This window comes from Diorhabda sublineata, chromosome 4 (assembly GCF_026230105.1).
Source record: "Diorhabda sublineata isolate icDioSubl1.1 chromosome 4, icDioSubl1.1, whole genome shotgun sequence".
NCBI lineage: Eukaryota > Metazoa > Arthropoda > Insecta > Coleoptera > Chrysomelidae > Diorhabda > Diorhabda sublineata.
Window position 1 is genome coordinate 982,069 of NC_079477.1, and position 17,002 is coordinate 999,070.

The 17,002-nt window shown below is 30.1% G+C and overlaps 1 protein-coding gene across 1 annotated transcript in view; it reads right to left on the reverse strand.

Annotated features, from left to right (window-relative positions):
* Positions 1 to 4,479: 4,479 nt before the first annotated feature.
* LOC130442933 (uncharacterized) overlaps positions 4,480 to 17,002 on the reverse strand; it is a 43,869-nt gene continuing 31,346 nt past the window's right edge. Inside the window, exons 9-13 of the mRNA XM_056777342.1 lie at positions 12,143 to 12,676; positions 8,082 to 8,413; positions 7,699 to 8,028; positions 4,792 to 4,988; positions 4,480 to 4,735 (exon numbers count right to left, since the gene is read on the reverse strand). Coding sequence (XP_056633320.1) covers positions 4,480 to 4,735; positions 4,792 to 4,988; positions 7,699 to 8,028; positions 8,082 to 8,413; positions 12,143 to 12,676 — 1,649 coding nt within the window. The remainder of the gene's footprint in view (positions 4,736 to 4,791; positions 4,989 to 7,698; positions 8,029 to 8,081; positions 8,414 to 12,142; positions 12,677 to 17,002) is intronic.

Consider the following 17,002-nt stretch of genomic DNA (forward strand, 5'->3'; position numbering starts at 1 on the left):
TCGGCGTCTAAAGAAATCGAATTGTTTTTGGAGTTAGAAGTCCAATATGGGTTTTTAATGCTTCTGAATACGCCTTTCGAGCAAACTTTGTGTTTGAAGCAATTTTGACTACAACACAAGTAATTCTTCGGACATTGTGTATCGTATTCACATTCGAATTGGTACGTTGATGATTTGGCATACGGTTCGTCACAGATGAATTTCTGTTTAGGACAACTCAGTCCCCGGGTATCAGTTTCTGAAACAATTATAGCAAATGAAACTCCATCCTTTTATTTTTCGAAATATTTTTAACTAAAATAATATTAGAACAAATGTGTAGTCCCTCGTATACTAATAACGTAATTTTTTAATTTGTCAAACATGCCGACGTCGGGAATATTAGCCATAACGTATAGTTGCTGACGTAATCAATCACGTGTCAGAATAGATGCAGCGTTTAGATGACATATAATCAAAGTCGAATCAAAAATATTTACGTCACTAGATGTTATTCAAAAACGGTGTATTTATTTAAATCTATGTGAAAAATTACGAAAATCACTCACTTTTATTTCGTCTGGATAAATATTTAGGAGCTCGTATAATTTTGAATCCTTCCGGTAAGTTATTTAATGTAGCGTAAGATAGAACTTGATTTGTATCTGCGTTGTAAATATAATACGAAGAGATTCCTTGAATAATAATAATCACTAATAGAATTTTTTGAAATCCCATAACTAAAAAATGAAAAAGAAAACGTAAAAAAGCATGTATATAATACAAATAAACAAACCTAACCTAACAAATATTTTCATATCAATCAAAAAACTAATTATTATGATTCTACTTACCTGTAAAATCTACTCTCATCTTTTTGCAACTACTGTGACTTTTACAATAATTCTGCAAATTAATATCAGTAACGTATTTTCCTTATCATTTTGGTCGTATTAAGTAAATATTGAGAGGGTAGGTTAACACTTAAATAATGATAAAATGACAACAAAAGTATTCATGACAAAACTACTCAAGGTCCCCAAAAATCGACATAATAATAAATAAACTATTGTATATTGTATTCATATTTATTCAAGTATAAGATAAAAAAAACATACTGGTTTGCCGTTACATATTTATCCCGAATATTAATTAAGACTCCCATTATCTCATTATGAAACACTTTCAAATTAAAACTGTTCGAAATTTTCAATCAAATAGTTCGTGTTTGATTTCGTACTGTCCACTAAGTTCCACCGACATAATATGGCTTTACCTTGGTTACTTAAACAACTATCTCTTCTACTTATATGCTCTAATAACTCGTATTTTATCACATTTATCAATTTCTGTCTCTTCCTCATTAGACCATAAATAATTCCACATCCGTGAAGTTAGCCCCCTGATTATATTTTGTTTTTAAATTTCGTTAATGCTAATCGTATATTAAGTGTGAAGTTTGGCGATAAAAATGAACTTGGACGTTGAATCGGGAAGCCAACTTCAGACAATTCGTGAAATGTTAAAATAATGAAATCAAGGGGCCAGCTTCACGGCGGTAAACAATCCTATAATCGACACTTCATTCAATTACTTATTGTGAGTTGCTTAATTTAGTTCTTATTTATTCTGTTTTTTTTTTATTTGTATGAAGAAATTGTATTTGTTTAATTATCTACTAGTTGGGATGATTTATTTATCTATGGTTAACAATAATTGTCTGATTATCTGTAGTGAAGCTGTCATCGGTATATAATAAAAAGAAGAAGAATTTGAGGCTATAGTAAGCGTTTGTAGATTGATTTAGGAATAAACTTTCGTATCTTTTCTTTGTTTTCAGGTAAAATTTCACGTAATAAAGTACTTATATAGAGTTATTAATATTATTGGAACTTGATTAAAATAATGTAATTCTTAGTTTCTAAAGTAACACATTTCTTTCTTCAATTGTAAAACTATCAGAGTGGTAGTCGTTGTATAAAGCAACATTTGACGTTTGGGTCTTTATATTTCTCCTAAAATATATATTTTCAAGAAAACTTCAAATATTATAATGTTTATTATAGTCTTAAAATCCTCTGTTTTTACTTATTGATTTAGTTGGCAAGTAGATTATAAGCAATTCGTTTCTATTTTACCCATTCAGGAACTTTTCTAGTGTTTTAAATAGGCTTTTTCTTTCAACATAATATACTTACTGTGATTAGAAATAATACAAACAATATTTTTAAAAAATTTATTTCTTATACATACGAAATAATTCTGTACAAACCCAAACCTCGAAAGCACGTTATAAATATAAACAATAGTTTAAGCTAATAATATAATGGAGTTTTATTTAACAAAAAATACAATAAATCACAATATATTGACTAAATGTGTTGAAAAATTACAGTTAGAATTTTTATTTTTTGTTCAATTTATACAGCAATTTATAGATAGATTTTAATTTTAGTAATACCTGGTATAATTTGAATATTCTACCTCTAACCATTTTACGTAAATTCTGGAAGCCGCCACTTTTCATTTGAAATTTACTTGTTACTTTATGTCTCCTTTCAATATGATTCTAAATGCTTTGAAAAAATTTTTCATAATAAAAAATAGGTTGTGTAAAGTTCTGAAAATATATCAAAAAAACATAATAAAACGTGTATAAGTAAACAATAATCACTTATTATTCAATGCGAAGTTATCATATGTGTAATAATCCTATATAGATAGTTGGTATGGTTCGAAGCACTTTATCTATACTGTGCATGCTTGCATACGCAGAACCGAGCTGGAACCTCGGAGGATAGAGAAATCGATGCCATTCTGTCTTCCTTAGTCGGAACAGCTTCAACTTATAGAAAATGTCCGCATAGAAGTATTATATATATGGAAAGTATGAAAGGATCATAACATATGACTAAGACCCGATGAAATAATCGATTCACGAACAATAATGAACATGATCCGGATTAGATCATGATAAGATTGTCCCGATTTTGAACATTTTTATAGTTATAGTTGCTGACGTATCAGTCACGTGATGGAAGACCTCAGTCATTTTTTATTTCATATTTTCTGCTACTTAAAATAACGTTGTTTATCTGTACCTAAACATTTTCGGATTCAATGTAGCTTCTCTAACATTATTTTAGTTCTGTATCTGTATTTAACATTATGTAAATAGACGAACTAAATAAAGACAATATTTATATAAATACAAATTGAAATTCGCTTTATATGTTCGATAAATTAATAATATACATTAAATCAACGAAGAAAAACATAAATAATAGCAAATGGAGGTTAATAATTTCGTATTTATTTATAAATCTAATTATACACACTGGGTTTAAAGAAGTCAATCTATGTCAAAATGGCAGTAAACAATTTATTTTCTCGTATGTGTGTTAGTTTTTCCGGTAAGGTAGTTGTTTTATTATTTCATGATGTTGATAGAACTTCATAGATACAATTTACATTTGTTTCAGTGAAATTAATACAGCTGAAACCGAGTATTTTCACAGTTTTTTTTTAATTTAGACTTCAAGAATTATTTAAAACAATTTACAAAATGTACTGATTTTGTGCTTAAATTACGGGAGTTTTTTGACATTAACCTGTAATGTAATGTATGTAAGAGTTCATACGCACGACGTGTGCCTCGACAGGCCCCAGTTCTATGTAAGATTCATTGTTCTTATTGACATTAAAGTTTTTTTTAATTACGAGTAATTTGTTTCATTAACCACGTACCTTAACAAGTAGGCTGCAAAACGATAACCCAGTGGCAGCATAAGTATACAAACTTAAAGTGAAATGAACTTCTTTTCATTAGATGTAAAGAGCTTTAGTTAGAATCCTTCTCATTTTCCACAAGTTTTAAGATTATATTTACCGTTTGCTTACACTGAATACATCACTGCATAGTGGAAAAAAACTAACAAATCCACTTTCTGGGAGCAAATTTTTTACTTTAAAATCGATCACAAACCATAAAAATTTAAGACAAAAACTTTTGTTTACCACACATCGCCTCAATTGAAATGATTCATCCAAATCATTTATGTTCTTCTTCTTTTTTATATAACTGTCATAAATATAGAATCAGAACCTACCTAATAAAACTAAAAAGTCTGATATACATTAAAATCAAGTATTAGAACGAAATTAATATTTAAATTTCTAATTTTTATTGTATCTGCACGTGTCTTTTATTAGACTAATTTAATAAATAGTATATCGAGACCACGTTTGTCATTATTCTTTCCCTCTTATAAAATAGCCTTTACCTATACGATTAAGTAGTCAGTAGATGGAAAATGAATTTTAGATAAACGTCAAAATTTAAATCACACTACAGTTATTGTGGTATTCCTGATTCTAATCATGCAATCTGTCACTGTCATATTATTAATCGATTTAGTTTCAATAATTACAAGATGTTTAGTTAATCGAGGAAGTCCTGGTTATAATTTTATTCTAAACGATTACCTACTAATGGCTAATTCACTCCAACAGATTCAATTTGCTGTTAGTTTTCCTCAGATGCGCCCTCCAAGGGATGATATTAGGAGTGTCTTCTTCTGACTGTTCTTCCGTTTCGTTATTTTCGTTTTCGAATTTGATGCTTTCGTCGTTATTAACATCGTCGTAACCGTTATCTTCTGTAGTTCTATCGTTTGACGTCGTGTTATTATTATCTAAATCTAATTTTTTCGATATCCTTGATTCGTCTACTACTTTCGGAGTATACAGGGTCGATCTAAAAAGAAAAATATTTTAATTATTCACATAATTATAATTGCGATATATATTTACCGCATTTTAGATTCGGCTTCTTCTTTTTTTTGTAATAATTGCCGTTTCCATTGCGGTATGGCTCTTAATCGTTTCTCTTCGGCGTCTCTCAGCAATTTTTCTTCTAATTCTTTCCTAGCCTTTTCGGCAGCTTTTTTTGCCAGCATTTGTCGTTTCCACTCCGGTATTATATTTCCCGTGTTGTCTTTTTCTGGTACCTAAATAAAAAAATGGTTTTTTTTGTTTATTTCCTCCCTTATAACCTACGCCATTTTGTCGTACTAATCTTACCTATAATGGGTAGTATTATATATTTTATGGTATTTTGAAAACAAAATTAAATTTCGGCTCCTATTTTGATTTGGGGATCTAGTGGGGTGAGAAACTTTAAAGTGATTTTAGGTTTGGATACATTCCATTTTTCTGACCAATCTATTTGGTGATTAGGATCGTTGAGGTCATCGTGAATATGTCAAAAAACGAAGATTTGTAACCTAACCTAATAAAAATTTTGTTTTGAGAGGTTATTATTTACCTCGACGCTCAAAACGTCAAAAGTCTTTCAAAAGATAAAGTCGCTTTGTTTTTGAAGCAGATCGTCTTTAAAGACAGTTTTTTTAATGAAAAGGACTGTTTCCAAAGATAAATGGTCGGTTTGAATATGAAAAGGACTGTTTTCAAAGTCAAATATCAGTTTTTTTGGAGAAAGGACTGTTTCCATAGATAAATGTCGTTTTATTTTGAAAATAAAACTGTCTAAAGACGTTTTTTTATGAAAAGGACTGTTCCCAAAGATAAATGGTCGACTTGAATATGAAAAGGACTGTTTTCAAAGTCAAATATCAGTTTGTTTACGAAAAGGACTGTTTTCAAAGACAAATATCAGTTTTTTTGGAGAAAGGACTGTTTCCATACATAAATGTCGTTTTATTTTGAAAATAAAATTGTCTAAAGACGTTTTTTTTATAAAAAGGACTGTTTCCAAAGATAAATGGTCGACTTGAATATGAAAAGGACTGTTTTCAAAGTCAAATATCAGTTTTTTTGGAGAAAGGACTGTTTCCATAGATAAATGTCGTTTTATTTTGAAAATAAAACTGTCTAAAGACGTTTTTTTAATGAAAAGGACTGTTTCCAAAGATAAATATCTGTTTTTTTGGAAAAAGGACTGTTTTCAAAGATAAATGGTCGGTTTGAATATGAAAAGGACTATTTTCAAAGACAAATATCAGTTTTTTTGGAGAAAGGACTGTTTGCATAGATAATTGTCGTTTTATTTTGAAAATAAAACTGTCTAAAGACGTTTTTTTATGAAAAGGACTGTTTCCATAGATAAATGTCGTTTTATTTTGAAAATAAAACTGTCTAAAGACGTTTTTTTATGAAAAGGACTGTTTCCATAGATAAATGTCGTTTTATTTTGAAAATAAAACTGTCTAAAGACGTTTTTTTATGAAAAGGACTGTTCCCAAAGATAAATGGTCGACTTGAATATGAAAAGGACTGTTTTCAAAGTCAAATATCAGTTTGTTTACGAAAAGGACTGTTTTCAAAGACAAATATCAGTTTTTTTGGAGAAAGGACTGTTTCCATACATAAATGTCGTTTTATTTTGAAAATAAAATTGTCTAAAGACGTTTTTTTATGAAAAGGACTGTTTCCATAGATAAATGTCGTTTTATTTTGAAAATAAAACTGTCTAAAGACGTTTTTTTATGAAAAGGACTGTTTCCATAGATAAATGTCGTTTTATTTTGAAAATAAAACTGTCTAAAGACGTTTTTTTATGAAAAGGACTGTTCCCAAAGATAAATGGTCGACTTGAATATGAAAAGGACTGTTTTCAAAGTCAAATATCAGTTTGTTTACGAAAAGGACTGTTTTCAAAGACAAATATCAGTTTTTTTGGAGAAAGGACTGTTTCCATACATAAATGTCGTTTTATTTTGAAAATAAAATTGTCTAAAGACGTTTTTTTTATAAAAAGGACTGTTTCCAAAGATAAATGGTCGACTTGAATATGAAAAGGACTGTTTTCAAAGTCAAATATCAGTTTTTTTGGAGAAAGGACTGTTTCCATAGATAAATGTCGTTTTATTTTGAAAATAAAACTGTCTAAAGACGTTTTTTTAATGAAAAGGACTGTTTCCAAAGATAAATATCTGTTTTTTTGGAAAAAGGACTGTTTTCAAAGATAAATGGTCGGTTTGAATATGAAAAGGACTATTTTCAAAGACAAATATCAGTTTTTTTGGAGAAAGGACTGTTTCCATAGATAATTGTCGTTTTATTTTGAAAATAAAACTGTCTAAAGACGTTTTTTTATGAAAAGGACTGTTCCCAAAGATAAATGTCGTTTTATTTTGAAAATAAAACTGTCTAAAGACGTTTTTTTATGAAAAGGACTGTTTCCATAGATAAATGTCGTTTTATTTTGAAAATAAAACTGTCTAAAGACGTTTTTTTATGAAAAGGACTGTTTCCATAGATAAATGTCGTTTTATTTTGAAAATAAAACTGTCTAAAGATGTTTTTTTATGAAAAGGACTGTTCCCAAAGATAAATGGTCGACTTGAATATAAAAAGGACTGTTTTCAAAGACAAATATCAGTTTTTTTATGAAAAGGACTGTTTCCATAGATAAATGTCGTTTTATTTTGAAAATAAAACTGTCTAAAGACGTTTTTTTATGAAAAGGACTGTTTCCAAAGATAAATGGTCGGTTTGAATATGAAAAGGACTATTTTCAAAGACAAATATCAGTTTTTTTATGAAAAGGACTGTTTCCATAGATAAATGTCGTTTTATTTTGAAAATAAAACTATCTAATGACAATTTTTTTATGGAATAGACTATTTACAAAGATAAATTTGGTTCCTTCATGAAAAAGATTGTTTCCAAAGTAATTGATTAATTTAATTATCTCACCTTTTCGACAAACTTGGTGGTCGTCAATTGCCTTGTAATCTCCGAAAATATTTCCTTTTCTTTGCTCTCCTCGCATTTAGCTTTCTCGATTTTCATCTTTTTAATCCCCGTTATGTCCTTGGACATTTTCAATTCGGCGATCAGATCAGTTTTCTGCGCCAAAAACGGTTCGCTCTGAAGACATTGCAAACTCACGCTTCTCGTCGGAGCTGAAAACGTTTTCGAGGCCGCCACCTTTTCGGTCCGCCTCAATTGAACCGAATTGAGATCCTGGATACTGATCGCCGACAGAGGTTGATTCTGCTTCTTAACCATTTCGGCATTCGCCTCCTGCGCCCAAAATTCAAATTTAACAATCTACACAAAATCTCCTTCAGACTCACCTCTCTGGGCTGCAGATCCGGCAAAGGAGGCGGAGGAGGCCCGGCGCTTCTATTCGTATCCTTCTTATCTTCGAACTTGGAACATTCGGCGTCTTCGCTTTCCGACAAGCTTCTCATCGAGCGGCTCGACGATGATCTTTTATCGCAGATGCTTTTCAAATACTCGGACGGTTTGATTAAATTGTTGGAATTAGATGAACCCGGAAACGATGGGGGGACGAAAGGCAACACCCTCTGTTTGTTCACTAGATTCGGAGCGTGTTTGTCGGCTTCGTCTCCATCTAGACTGACGATCGTGAGATCCGAACAGGACGAATTCAAACGTCTAGCGGCTACCAGGTGGGGGGGGGGGAAGAAAACACGGTTCTTATTAATCTACTTTTACTTCTTATTCGTTCATTGATACGAAGATGTGGCGCAAAAGTTGAATTAATTGCACGTCGGCGCGGTTACCGTAACTAATAAATCGAATTTTATTCATTTTTTTTTACCTAGAAACCCAAAAATTGTATTCGAAACTTGTAAAATGCAAATAGCGACGGAACCGTTCGCGTTTCGGGGGAAATTATCGACGAAAATCCGGTTTGACTGAACAAATTTCGATCCCCGGAATCGGATAAATCGCGGTTTTACTAGAAAACGTTATTTTTTCCCACGGTAAACGGGAAAACAAGATCGGACGGTTGAAATATTGACTAAATGTCCATTTTGACAAAAGATGTCGCTGTGGGGAAGCTCGGTGTTGAAATGATTTCGAAAAACCTTTCGGTTGAGCCGAGACCGAGACAAATCGCCGAAAACGCTTCACAAAAGTATCATTTGGAGTCTTGAAAGATTTTGAAAAAGTTGTATCAGTGTCACGATGTATTCGGTGTTGCCATCCTAATCGCCGGATCTATCACCCAGCGATGATATTTCAACCGATTTAGGATCGTTTAGGACTTAGTTTGAGTACAATTTTTGGTCGAAAATGTTTTTTTTTTGGGTACGCGTCGATCGGAAATTGACTTGTTTTGAAATTAGTTTGAGTTTAATTTTGTAAAAAATGGTTTTTTTGAATTTGATTTGGTCCTAAAATGACTTTGGTCTAATTTGATCGAGAATTGATTCTTCTAAGGTCGATAATTGATTAAAAAATCGTTTGGTGGAAATTAATTTGGTCAAATTTTATCGAAAAATTGACCATTTTGGAATTATTTTAATTTCAATTTTGCCCGGAATCGTTTGATTGGGTTTTATTGAGATTTGTTTGCTGAAAAAATTGATTTTTAAGTGAAACTTGATCGAATTTTGACTTGTCAGTCTTTCTTGGGTGCAGTTTTTTAAAAATAAAGTTATTTTTATATGAAATTTATCCGATTATTGACTGTTTTATGTTTAATTTTATCAAAAATGTTTTTTTTGAGTTTGATTTGGTCAAAAAATGACTAATTTGATTAAGAACTGATTCTTCTAAGATCGATAATTGATTAAAAAATGATTTTTCTATGCCTATTTTGGTCAAAAATGTTTTTTTCGACTATAATTTGAACAGGAATTGGCGTTGTCGATTTTTTTGATATTTTTCTTGAGTCCAGTCGTCTCGAAAAATCAAACGTGATCAAATGTAAAATTTTTAATGTTTTTTGAGTTTGGTATGTTCAAAAAATGACTTGAGTCTAATCTATTCAAAAATTGTTTGTATTCAATGAATTTTCTATGCCCAAATTGGTCTAAAATGTCTTTGTTTGGTACAATATAGTCGAAAATTAGTCTTCCTGAAATTAATTAGTTCGATTTTGTCAAAAATCGCTTTTCGGTGATTACAATCGATCAAAAATGGCATTTGAAGAATAATTTTTATTGTTTCAATTGACTTTTTGTTATTTAATTTGTTTAAAAATGGTTTTTTCAGAGTGGTTTAGCCTTTCTGAATCGGTTCGAGCTTAATCGTCTAAAATTAATTTGATTAAACATTGACGTCTCTGTGTTCATTATTTTGTTTAAAAAATGATTTTATTTGTAAAAAAATATATTTTGGCCGAAATTTTGTGAAAAATGGGCTTTTCTAAAATTAATTTTATCAAAAAGAGACTTTTTTGAGTTTGATTTTGTCAAAAAATGGTTCTAATGTAATTTAATCGAAAATTGACATTTATGAAACTAATTTAACCAAAATTTTAGGTTATAAAATGGTTTTACTAGACCTTATTTAGTGAAATATGTCTTTTTTGAGTTCAATTTTGTAAGAAATTGGCTTTTCTGGATTGAATTTTATCGAAAAGAGACTTTTTTGAGTATGAAATTGTCAAAAAATGACTTTTTTGGGTTTGATTTTGTCAAAAAGAGACTTTTTTGAGTGATTTTGTCATTAACAGACTTTTTGAGTTTGATTTTGTCAAAAAGAGACTTTTTTGAGTTTGATTTTGTAAAAAAGAGATTTTTTTGAGTAATTTTGTCATTAACAGACTTTTTTGAGTTTGATTTTGTCAAAAAGAGACTTTTTTGAGTTTGATTTTGTCAAAAAGAGACTTTTTTGATTAATTTTGTCATTAACAGACTTTTTTGAGTTTGATTTTGTCATTAAGAGACTTTTTTGAGTTTGATTTTGTCAAAAAGAAACTTTTTTGAGTTTGATTCTGTCAAAAAGAGACTTTTTTGGGTTTGATTTTGTCAAAAAGAGACTTTTTTGAGTTTGATTCTGTCAAAAAGAGACTTTTTTGGGTTTGATTTTGTCAAAAAGAGACTTTTTTGAGTTTGATTCTGTCAAAAAGAGACTTTTTTGGGTTTGATTTTGTCAAAAAGAGACTTTTTTGAGTTTGATTTCGTCAAAAAGAGACTTTTTTGAGTTTGATTTTGTCAAAAAGAGACTTTTATTGAGTTTGATTTCATCAAAAAGAGACTTTTTTGAGTTTAATTTTGTCAAAAAATAGCTCCGATGTAATTTAATCGAAAATTAACATTTCTGAAACTAATTTAGCCAAAATTTTAGGTTATAAAATGGTTTTTCCAAACCTTATTTAGTGAAAAATATCTTTTTTGAGTTCAATTTTATAAGAAATAGGCTTTTCGGGATTGAATTTTGTCAAAAAGAGGCTTTTTTGAGTTTGATTTTGTCAAAATATGTTTTTGATGTAATTTAATCGAAAAAGGACATTTCTGAAACTAATTTTGCCAAAATTTTAGGTTATAAAATGGTTTTTCTGAACTTTATTTAGTGAAAAAATCTTCCTTGTGTCCAATTTTATAAAAAATAGGCTTTCCTATGTTGAATTTTATCAAAAACATAATGGAAAAATTGATTTTTAATATTTATTCCGATCGATATCGATCACCCAGCAACGAAATTTAAACCGATTCAGAACCTTGTTGAGGTTATGTTCGAGGATTCGAATCATAAATTTGCCACAACGAACGCCCGGTGGTAAATTTGCTGGATGCGAAGAGAATCACTTTGAATAAGTTATCGTCGAATTATTTTCTAAAGCACCAGTCTCACTATTTAATTATCAGACGTTGATTTATTAAAAAATACAAAACAACAAAAACTAACGAAGCGAATTCGGCGTCTTTTTTTAATATAATTATCAGATCAGTTTCGAAAGCGCTTAATCCATCATCTCATTAAAAAATTTTACTAGTACCACATAACTAACCGACCGAAAATAACATTTCATTATACGAGGCGTCTCAAAAAAAACACAAACACTTAATAATCAATCACGATTCGGTAAATGACAGATTTTGTTAGCGTAACCTCAAAAAATGACGTAATTCCATTTGAAAAAGTCCATAGGTGTTAAATCGGGACTGTCTAAAGGCGAACTTGGTTATAACCGCCAAAATTTTGCAAATTAGGTACGAAAAAATCGTCTAACCACTTTGAATTCATTCCTTGACTGCGTCCATTAAGATAGAAATGTTAAAAAAGATCGGAAAGTAAACAATAATCCGGTCGGCGTCCTCAGATTAAGATCTACGCACGTGTGAAGCAAAAGTACACAAATAAGGATCGTCGCGAGTGACATACCAGCGTTCAACCAATAAAAAAAATTGTTTTTCATAAATTTTCTAATACTTACATAGAGCTGACATACTTCTGCACATCCCCTTCAAAATATCGGACGGTTTCAAAGTCGGTTCTTCGATAATTTCGACGATTTCGGCTCCTCTCGGTTCATCTTCGGTTTCGGGGCGCGAAGCCTTCGGCGGAGGCGGCGGCGGAGGCGGCGGACGAGCTTCCAGAGGAACCGAAGTGACCCTCTTCAAGATTTTACCGTTGTCGGATTTCGTCGGAAGGGAATGTCGTTGGGCGAGTTTCGTTTTTTCCGGTTCTTCTTCGGGTATTTCTGTTTTATCTTCGTCGTTATTATTTTTGTCCGCGGCGAGTACTACGAGTCCTCCGGAATGCGAAGAAGTCAATGACGCGGATCTGCTGTGCGATCCCGAATCTCTGGATCTCGATCTGGTTTTGTTTGTCTCTTTAGTTTCCTCTCTGATCGTGTAGATGTCTTCGTAGTCGTGTTCGTTGTCGCCGGATCGTTCGGAGAGATCGGACGAACTTAAATTCTCGTCCGATCCGGCGCCGCTGCTGCTGGAATGAACCTCCACTTTCACTGAAACGAACAGTAACACTGAGTGTAGTCGAAACTTGTTTTTCAGTGTAGGTTATTGAATAAATCGATTGAGCATTGAACGAGTACGTTGAGTTCACGATTGACCTGCGACGAACAATGCATTGACGAATCGTCGTGATGTATTAATAGGGAAATTGATAATTATATATATGTATATGTGTTTTTGTTTTGAGGAATTTGTGGAAATTTGAATAATATTGTTTATGGTCGATGGTGCTGAGTAGAAAGAGAATTTGTAAATGTGTGAACCCTACCGGAAATCAACGCCGATATCTTATATCAAATTTTCTAATTTCGTATCGCGAAATTCTTTCGGTTTTGTAACAATAACGTAATACAATGAATGGAAACATAAAAAACGTGTGCAGTAACGAACGTCGGTCAGGGTGTAATTTGATAGTTTCGTACGATTCTGTCTAAGTTTTGTCAACTGAAAACAACTACGAAACACGATTGTTTTTAGAAACTACGTCTATTGTTCAAAATAATGATTTTATTTGGAGAAAAACATATATTTTGGCTCAAATTTTGTGAAAAATGAGTTTTCCTGAAATCAATTTTATCAAATACGGGCTATTTTGAGTTTGATTTTGTCAAAAAATGTCTCTGATGTAATTTAATCGAAAATTGACATTTTTGAAACTAATTTTGCCAAAATTTTAGGTTTTTCTAGACCTTATTTAGTGAAAAATATCTTTTTTGAGTATAATTTTATAAGAAATAGGCTTTTCGGAGATAAATTTTGTTAAAATGAGACTTTTTTGAGATTGATTTAGTCAAAAAGAGACTTTTTTGAGTTTGATCGATGTAATTTAATCGAAAAATGACATTTCTGGAACTAATTTAGCCAAAATTTTAGGTTCTAAAATGGTTTTTCTAGACCTTATTTAATGAAAAATATCTTTTTTGAGTATAATTTTGCAAAAAATTGACTTTTCTGGATTGAATTTTGTCAAAAAGAGACTTTTTCGAGTTTGATTTTGTCGTTAAGAGACTTTTTTGAGATTGATTTTGTCAGAAAGAGACTTTTTTGAGTTTGATTTTGTTAGAAAGAGGCTTTTTTGAGATTGATTTTGTCATTAAGAGACTTTTTTGAGTTTGATTTTGTTAGAAAGAGGCTTTTTTGAGATTGATTTTGTCATTAAGAGACTTTTTTGAGATTGATTTTGTCAAAAAGAGACTTTTTTGAGTTTGATTTTGTTAGAAAGAGGCTTTTTTGAGATTGATTTTGTCATTAAGAGACTTTTTTGAGTTTGATTTTGTCATTAAGAGACTTTTTTGAGTTTGATTTTGTTAGAAAGAGGCTTTTTTGAGATTGATTTTGTCATTAAGAGACTTTTTTGAATTTGATTTTGTCATTAAGAGACTTTTTTGAGTTTGATTTTGTTAGAAAGAGGCTTTTTTGAGATTGATTTTGTCATTAAGAGACTTTTTTGAGTTTGATTTTGTCATTAAGAGACTTTTTTGAGATTAATTTTGTCAAAAAGAGGCTTTTTTGAGTTTGATTTTGTCAAAAAGAGACTTTTTTGAGATTGATTTTATCAAAAAGAGACTTTTTTGAGTTTGATTTTGTCAAAAAGAGACTTTTTTGAGTTTGATTTTGTCAAAAAGAGACTTTTTTGAGTTTGATTTTGTCAAAAAGAGACTTTTTTGAGATTGATTTTGTCAAAAAGAGACTTTTTTGAGTTTGATTTTGTTAGAAAGAGGCTTTTTTGAGATTGATTTTGTCATTAAGAGACTTTTTTGAGTTTGATTTTGTCATTAAGAGACTTTTTTGAGATTGATTTTGTCATTAAGAGACTTTTTTGAGATTAATTTTGTCAAAAAGAGGCTTTTTTGAGTTTGATTTTGTCAAAAAGAGACTTTTTTGAGATTGATTTTATCAAAAAGAGACTTTTTTGAGATTGATTTTGTCATTAAGAGACTTTTTTGAGTTTGATTTTGTCATTAAGAGACTTTTTTGAGATTAATTTTGTCAAAAAGAGGCTTTTTTGAGTTTGATTTTGTCAAAAAGAGACTTTTTTGAGATTGATTTTATCAAAAAGAGACTTTTTTGAGTTTGATTTTGTCAAAAAGAGACTTTTTTGAGTTTGATTTTGTCAAAAAGAGACTTTTTTGAGATTGATTTTGTCATTAAGAGACTTTTTTGAGTTTGATTTTGTCATTAAGAGACTTTTTTGAGATTAATTTTGTCAAAAAGAGGCTTTTTTGAGTTTGATTTTGTCAAAAAGAGACTTTTTTGAGATTGATTTTATCAAAAAGAGACTTTTTTGAGTTTGATTTTGTCAAAAAGAGACTTTTTTGAGTTTGATTTTGTCAAAAAGAGACTTTTTTGAGTTTGATTTTGTCAAAAAGAGACTTTTTTGAGATTGATTTTGTCAGAAAGAGACTTTTTTGAGTTTGATTTTGTCATTAAGAGACTTTTTTGAGTTTGATTTTGTCATTAAGAGACTTTTTTGAGTTTGATTTTGTCAAAAAGAGACTTTTTTGAGATTAATTTTGTCAAAAAGAGGCTTTTTTGAGTTTGATTTTGTCAAAAAGAGACTTTTTTGAGATTGATTTTATCAAAAAGAGACTTTTTTGAGATTGATTTTATCAAAAAGAGACTTTTTTGAGATTGATTTTAACAAAAAGAGACTTTTTTGAGATTGATTTTGTCAAAAAGAGACTTTTTTGAGATTGATTTTGTCAAAAAGAGACTTTTTTGAGATTGATTTTGTCAGAAAGAGGCTTTTTTGAGTTTGATTTTGTCAAAAATAGGCTTTTTTGAGTTTGATTTTGTCAAAAAGAGACTTTTTTGAGATTGATTTTATCAAAAAGAGACTTTTTTGAGATTAATTTTGTCAAAAAGAGACTTTTTTGAGATTGATTTTGTCAAAAAGAGACTTTTTTGAGATTGATTTTATCAAAAAGAGACTTTTTTGAGATTGATTTTGTCAGAAAGAGACTTTTTTGAGATTGATTTTGTCAAAAAGAGACTTTTTTGAGATTGATTTTGTCAAAAAGAGACTTTTTTGAGTTTGATTTTGTCAAAAAGAGACTTTTTTGAGATTGATTTTGTCAGAAAGAGGCTTTTTTGAGTTTGATTTTGTCAAAGAGACTTTTTTGAGATTGATTTTGTCAAAAAGAGACTTTTTTGAGATTGATTTTGTCAGAAAGAGACTTTTTTGAGTTTGATTTTGTTAGAAAGAGACTTTTTTGAGATTGATTTTGTCAGAAAGAGACTTTTTTGAGTTTGATTTTGTTAGAAAGAGGCTTTTTTGAGATTGATTTTGTCATTAAGAGACTTTTTTGAGTTTGATTTTGTCATTAAGAGACTTTTTTGAGATTGATTTTATCAAAAAGAGACTTTTTTGAGATTGATTTTGTCAAAAAGAGACTTTTTTGAGTTTGATTTTGTCAAAAAGAGGCTTTTTTGAGTTTGATTTTGTCAAAAAGAGGCTTTTTTGAGTTTGATTTTGTCAAAAAGAGACTTTTTTGAGATTGATTTTGTCAGAAAGAGGCTTTTTTGAGATTGATTTTGTCATTAAGAGACTTTTTTGAGATTGATTTTGTCAAAAAGAGACTTTTTTGAGATTGATTTTGTCAGAAAGAGGCTTTTTTGAGTTTGATTTTGTCAAAAAGAGACTTTTTTGAGATTGATTTTGTCAGAAAGAGGCTTTTTTGAGTTTGATTTTGTCAAAAAGAGACTTTTTTGAGATTGATTTTGTCAAAAAGAGACTTTTTTGAGATTGATTTTGTCAGAAAGAGACTTTTTTGAGTTTGATTTTGACATTAAGAGACTTTTTTGAGAATGATTTTGTCAAAAAATAGCTATAACGTAATTTGGTCCAAAAATTGACTTCTCTAGAACTAATTTGACCAATACTGACTCCCCTAAACGTAAAATTAGTTTATGAATGGAAACATAAAAAACGTGTGCAGTAACGAACGTCAGTCAGGGTGTAATTTAATACTTTCATACGATTCTGTCAAACTTTTGACAATTGAAAGCAACTACAAAACACGATAGTTTTTAAAAACAACGTATATTGTTCAAAATAATGAATTTTTTAATAAAAAAATATGTTTCCATAAATTTTTCTAGAAAAATTGATAATTCCCGTTATTTAACTTTGAATTATCTCTGAAATTTTAACTACGAAGTTAAATGACGTAAATTTCAGTCTCAGTACTTGATACAAAAAATTATGGGGTGAGTAGATGACGTGACAGAATAAATTTTCTTACACCACCCGGCGTTTCTGAATTATAGTTGTTTAAAGTTGCCTGAAAATTTGAGTTGAGTAGTAAAACACTTTTTGT